This window comes from Solanum tuberosum, unplaced genomic scaffold (assembly GCF_000226075.1).
Source record: "Solanum tuberosum cultivar DM 1-3 516 R44 unplaced genomic scaffold, SolTub_3.0 scf00173, whole genome shotgun sequence".
NCBI lineage: Eukaryota > Viridiplantae > Streptophyta > Magnoliopsida > Solanales > Solanaceae > Solanum > Solanum tuberosum.
The window spans coordinates 1,254,019-1,260,465 of NW_006239104.1; the positions used below are offsets into that span (position 1 = coordinate 1,254,019).

Sequence of the window (6,447 nt, forward strand, 5' to 3'; positions counted from 1 at the left end):
GGATTACTCAAGTCTTATATGCGACCTCTGCAGAAGTCAATAGGACAACGAAATACAAAGCTTTGCTTTCTACTATTGACATCGACATATTATGAGTTGCTTGAACCTTACATGGACACTCTATTTGAATTGACCACTGAGGGATCAGACGAAGATGAGAATGTTATCGCTCTTCTAGCAATTGAGCTTTGGAGTAAAGTCCCTAAACTAGATGGTCTGCAATGCTGTGAAAGGAATAGTACTTGCACCAGAAAAGTACATATCATTCTTGCCCATTCTTGAAGGCTATGTGAACAACAATACACGCACTAGTGTTGTTAGCGCATACAAGAATACTGATTTCTTCTTGATATCCATTTGGACCTGCCAACCAGTGGCCTTTGTACTTGTGGAAGTTTCAGTAGCTACATCTAGCTTAACACTGTCTTTTGTTGTGGGATTTCTTTACTCGAACCTTGCGGACAAGGTTCTTATTGAGGACGGGAGTATTGTTATGAATCAGCCCCAGCCCAATAGGGATACCAACAAGGATATCACACAAATAGATATTGGGCCGAGTAAAAGCAATCGGGCCAGGCCTTCACAAAGGATTATATGGGATCCAGGCCCATTTACACTTTGTTAAAAAGGACCAGAAGTTAGAAGAAGGGTTATGCAATTATTATGTGAAGCCTTGGCTTTCTGCTCCTCTCATCACCTTTCTATGGTCGTGTATCTCATCCCCTTTCTGGTTACTTCTTTCTCAGTTTATCTCGCCTTAGTTAGTGTATTGTTACTTTGTTGTGCGTATTTTATATTGTAACTCGTATTGAGTGATTAATATATATAAAAGTGCTTTTGTTGGAATTGAGTTTGTTTCAGTGTGTGTAATGCAGAGGCGAATTTATAATTTATTTATGTTTAACGTACCCTTTAACACTTTAGGTTCTCCTGAGTGTTGTTTTCAAAGCAAACCAAAGTATGTTAAACATATAAAAACATTTCGCCTAATATTATATGATCTAAAGAGATTAGTATAAGTTTAGATAGATAAATGCGCATACATTATTACGATTTGTGAATTTCAATTTATAAGTTAGTTTAGCAACTGTTAAATTTTATTTCTTAATGATATACGTGCTACCTGTTTGTTTTCTTAACCAAATTTGATAAAATGACCAAGATCTAATATCTTCAAATCCAACGATAAATAGTAGAAAATTACGATTTTTTGATGGAAATAGGTCATTATTTAAATTCATTTATCAAAATAATATATTTCTTTGAAACTTCTCAGAACTAGAATAAATACATTCTATAGTAACATATTAGTTGTAATTTTATTTAAGGAAAAAACTTAAATATGTCATTAAATTTTGAGAAAAAACTCATCTATGCCATTTTCGTTTGAGAAAAAAGGTCATTCATGCCATTATTTGTTAACTGAAATGACATAAATGAGCCAAATTTTTAACGAATGACATAAATGCGCCTTTTCTTCAAGTTCGATTACATATTTGAGTCTTTTCCTTTTAAAAATTGATTTAATTAATGATGTGGCCGCATCATAATTGACCACATGTAAAAAGTAATTTTGCAAAATCGAAACTATTTTCAATTAGCAAATCATAGCATGGATAAGCCTTTTCTAAAACGAAAATGACAAAGATGAGCTAAACTTTTAAAGAATGACATAAATAACTTTTTCTCAAAGTTTGATGACGTATTTGAGTCTTTTCCCTTTTATTTATAAAGTTCAACAATCAAAACTATCAATAAACAAATTTAACAGACTATAAAATAAGTGATTTGTTATTGTAAATAACGCTTTATTTGATATTAAAAATAGGGGCATCTTTTACCATACCAACTAAGTAAAATAATGGAGACATTTTTGATTCAAAATATTAACTATCAAGAGACATTTTAGATTAAACTATTAATTGAGGAGATTTTTATTCAATTTTATCTAGTAAGTATAGCCAGAAAACTTTAGTTTAAAGGCATTAACATGTTATTACGTAACTATAAAGAAAGAAAGAGAGAAAATTAGGAAGCAGGAAGAAAAGTGTTTGTCGCCTCCGCCCACAAGAAACGCTCAAAAGCCCATAAATTTGATCTTTTTAGGCCACACCACAAACGCCTCTGCCAGCTGACGCCTTGTTGGGCGGTGGGCGCCGAACGCAGCAAGCACTACTCGGTCAACATTATTACGCCCTCCGCGCACGTTAGCCACCCCACACACTCCTAACACCTTTAGCGGTGGCCTCTTCTCTCTCTAGATCTCCCCCCTTTTAACCTAACATTCTTTCATTATGCCTCCTCTTTCCTCCGCCGCCACCCACCACCACCACAACCACAACCCCTTTTCCTTCCTCTCTTTTTCCTTTATAAATCTGAACCGGTTAACTAATTCTGGGTGTTTACTGATTTTGAGAGATTTGATATTCTGTAATACCACCCACAACAATGGTGACTTTATCTCCATCAACTCAAGATTTCTCTACCACCCCATCACAGATTCTGTCTACATCCAACGTTACAGTTGCGGTGGCTTCTCGCCGTCTTCCGCCGCCGTGTTGGTCACATGAGGAGACAGTAGCGCTCATTGATGCTTATAGGGATAAGTGGTATTCTCTACGGAAGGGGAATCTACGGGCTAATCATTGGCAGGAAGTTGCTGATGCTGTTGGTTCTAGATGCCTTGTTGATCCCCCGAAGACCGCTGTGCAGTGCCGGCATAAGATGGAGAAGCTTCGGAAACGTTATCGTGCTGAAATCCAGCGTGCTGCTCCGTATGGTGGGGCTCGATCTCATCGTTATTGCTCTGCTTGGGTACATTTTAAGCGTATGGATATGATGGAGAGAGGTCCTAATGCTGTTTCTCCACCGCCCAGTGAGGATGAAGCGGATGAGGATGTAGAAGATTACCATCAAAATGGCGTTAAACTTGTAGGGGATTTGTATGGTAACAATGTGCATACGGGAAATCGGAGTAGTTTTCAAGGGGTTGTGAGTAATGGAGGAGGTGGGTTTCGGATCCGGATACCTGGGATGCCCGGGTTAGCTCCTCAAATGGCGAAACCGTATAGTAGATTTGAGGAGGCTCGAGTTGAAACCCCTAGTAATTTTGGGTCTAGTCAGATGTTCAGGGATGGGTTCGTGAAGAAAGCTGATTTGGGGAAAAGGGTTGTTGGTGAAGGAGTGGGGGAGAAGAAAAAGGAGGACCCCATGACAGAAATGGTGGATGCGATAAAGGTATTAGGTGATGGATTTGTCAGAATGGAGAGGATGAAGATGGACGCGGCAAGAGAGTTGGAAGGGATGAGAATGGAAATGGAGATGAAAAGAACTGAGATGATACTCGAGTCACAGCAAAGGATTGTGGAGGCATTTGCTCAGGCGTTATCGGAGAAGAAATATAAGAAGGCCAAGAGAATGCCAACTCCTGAATGCTAGATTATTCTTAGGTGTGTGATAAAGTTTTCTTTTTTGGTGAATATTTTGCAGCATTGAATTGCAGAATGCATGCTGGATTAGCTAATTTCCCATATATAGTGAGCTAGCAATATGCCTTACCCTTCCATCTTGGTATTTACTTGAGTAGCAGAAGAATGCTAAAATAGAAACTTATCAGTTCATTGATGTAGCATCTTTTTCTTATGAATTTGTGCTAGCATTGCATGATACTCGTTGCAGTAATTATGTAATGCGATGCGTTTGGATCAGGGTTCTGACATTGGAGTCGTTGTTAGTAGTCTGTAGTGCCTGTTTAATTTGGTCAATGTCTAATATGATGTTACTTACTGGAGTTTAAAATTGCAATACTCCATTGCTAGAAATACAATTGTACTTTGGAAATTACGTTCTGTTTTGGTCTCCTGCTAGCCATTTTTGGTGTGTGCCGACCACTTCAAAGATGGGAAAGGAACTGTTCCTTCGGTGACTTGATCTGTTAGCAATTTACTTGACCTGAAGCAGTAATTGAGGAAAAATTACACTTCGATAGACTCTGCCTTGCCACGAGAGTGATTCTGCTTGTTCTTTTACTAAATGCATGTCACTACACAGCCATTACGTTTGTATTCTGTAACAAACAATACTAGTGTACTATCTATATGCCTTGGCTGAATTCAAAGATCATACTTTTAGAAATGGCACCAATGAACCATGTTCTATATTTAATTTGGTTACAAGATGCAAAGAGTTTGGGTCCCTAATTCATTTTGATATGATAATATTTGAATGGTATAATAACATTGTTAAATGCAGTGATTTGTGGGTCTGTTATAGAGAAGAGTTGTTTTTTCAGCTTCTTGTTGTTTTTAGGAAGTAGAAATTTGGGTCTCTTCAAATGTGAATTGCCTTGTGAACGTGTCATGGGTTGCAGTTCATTTTATAACCAAAGATCAAACATGCTCCCCTCTCCCTGCCTAATCCCCCCCACCCCCCTTTAAAACTTTTCTAGGGGGCACGGACATGATACGAGTTGAAACCAATTATTGAAGGTTAATGTGGAAGTCATGTAAGATTGTTTTCAAGTGTCTAGAAAAAGGTGTCTCTTGGAAAAAGTTGTTTTTTGATTGTTAGTTTCTTGGAGAACCTTTCTGGGCAGTACAATAGGTATTGCCTGTAGGTTTGTTGGTTCTGTTTTGCTGTAGCGTGTAATTTGTTCAACGGTAATACTGCAAGTTAGTTTTGGTTTCCTTTGATTGTTAGACAGAGAATGTCATTATTTTGCTGAAGACAATATTATACATGATAAATACCTCTGTTAGACACATCACAAGTACTTTTGTTCTGTCTTGCTGTCCTATCTTATGACTTGCCTTTTAGTAGAGAGTAGCCTGGAATTGATCTGGTCAATGGTTGGCGGGTCGGTTCCCTGCCTGAGTGGATCATTGGAGTAGCGGATCACAAGTGTTTAGCGAGATGCGAACCTTATATGAAAGAGTATATTTCCCCAGGCAAGCAAAATTTTGAGCATGACTATGCCATTGGGACAGACTACTAGGCAGAATTCTACCATTGATGACTGACTTTATGTATGGTTTACACAAGCAGAATCGGACTAAAAGAGTGAAAGCTCCTTTTGCTTTTCAGAACAAATATTGAATTGTGCATATTTTCAATTAATGCTGGATGTGTTGAGATTCTAAATCAAAAACAGTTAATGGGATTTATTACAATCACTTTTACTTTTATCGCTTTGAAATGGTCTTATATGAAAGTAGGTTGACATGTTGTTTTATTGACGCTACCATAGTATTTTACTATTAAACAAACTCTCAAATGAAGTCCAACCTGTGTCAAGTCTGAATTCAGGCACTGAGCATTACATCTGTGTTCTGTAACAAACAATACTAGTGCAAATATTGTTAGTTTCTTGGCTGGGAAGCATAATATGCACTGCCCCTAGGTTTGAAGCACGATGCCGTTGGGCAGGGCCGACTCAACAAGATCGGGGGCCTAAAGCCAAACCTTAAAGAAAGACCCTAATATTTTGTTTCTTTAATCTCTTTAATAATTTTATTCTTAACTTCACTCTCCAATAAGTTTAATAATTTATTTGTATATTATGTCCAAGGTAATGACTATAAATTTCGTCATGCTTATTCTTCAAATATGTTCTTGCATAGCTGGATCAAATTAATTAATCATTTCAATTAGGCTTAAAAAATTACTGTTACTTTCTTGATAAATCTTTTCATTTATTCTCCTAAATGTTAAATTATTTTTTCAAAGAGTTTTGATCACGTCAATAATTCTTGACAATACATTTTTCCACTGCACTTTATCTCTATCAATTTGTTCCTGCACAACTTTATCAATTGTTTTTTAATGCAAACTCATTTCTAAATTAATACACGAGCTCATATTATTAATAATATGTTCATTCTTTACTTGGACTTTGAGCTTAACACTAAGATTTCTCCACTCATTACTACCTTCACTAGCTAGTTTACTATTACAAATAATAGAAGTTGTGCTAAATAATTTACAACAAAACAAAAAAAAATTAATCCAGATTAATCATTTCTTTCATGCTTTTCTCCGTTTTACCAATTTTTGAATATAGTGTGTTGTAGAAAAATGCCGTACGTATTTATCTTGTGGAAAATTTATATCAGTCATTCTAAATGGTCCCTTTTCTACTACTAGATTTCTCAATTTTGTATCTACATTATTTCATTGACTTGGATCATGTATATTTTTAGGAATGCAACTATTTAAATTATTTAGGAGTTCTTGATATCGGAACAATGTCACATTTTCACCAACTTCTTCTAGATTTTATTCTTGGATATTTTTATCATCTAACTCAATTCTATTGGTGACTTGTTCATTTGAAGAACATCCTCCAATATTTTTTGATTCGAAATATTTATTATTTGTTAAAAATCTATCAAGGGCTCTTTTTAAGATTTATTTAATTCTTCAAGTTTTTTCTCTTTTTATAAAATCGAA

The 6,447-nt window shown here is 36.2% G+C and overlaps 1 protein-coding gene across 1 annotated transcript; it reads left to right on the forward strand.

Moving 5' to 3' along the window:
• Positions 1 to 1,999: 1,999 nt before the first annotated feature.
• On the forward strand, positions 2,000 to 3,840 carry LOC102594353 (trihelix transcription factor ASIL2). Its single transcript, XM_006354602.2, has one exon. The coding sequence runs from the start codon at positions 2,449 to 2,451 to the stop codon at positions 3,436 to 3,438; it is 990 nt and encodes a 329-aa protein (XP_006354664.1). The 5' UTR covers positions 2,000 to 2,448; the 3' UTR covers positions 3,439 to 3,840.
• The last annotated feature ends 2,607 nt before the right edge of the window (positions 3,841 to 6,447 follow it).

What these genes read in the sequence shown, in the direction of transcription:
- LOC102594353 (XM_006354602.2), top strand. Translation starts at nt 2,449, where the DNA reads ATGGTGACTTTATCTCCATCAACTCAAGATTTCTCTACCACCCCATCA.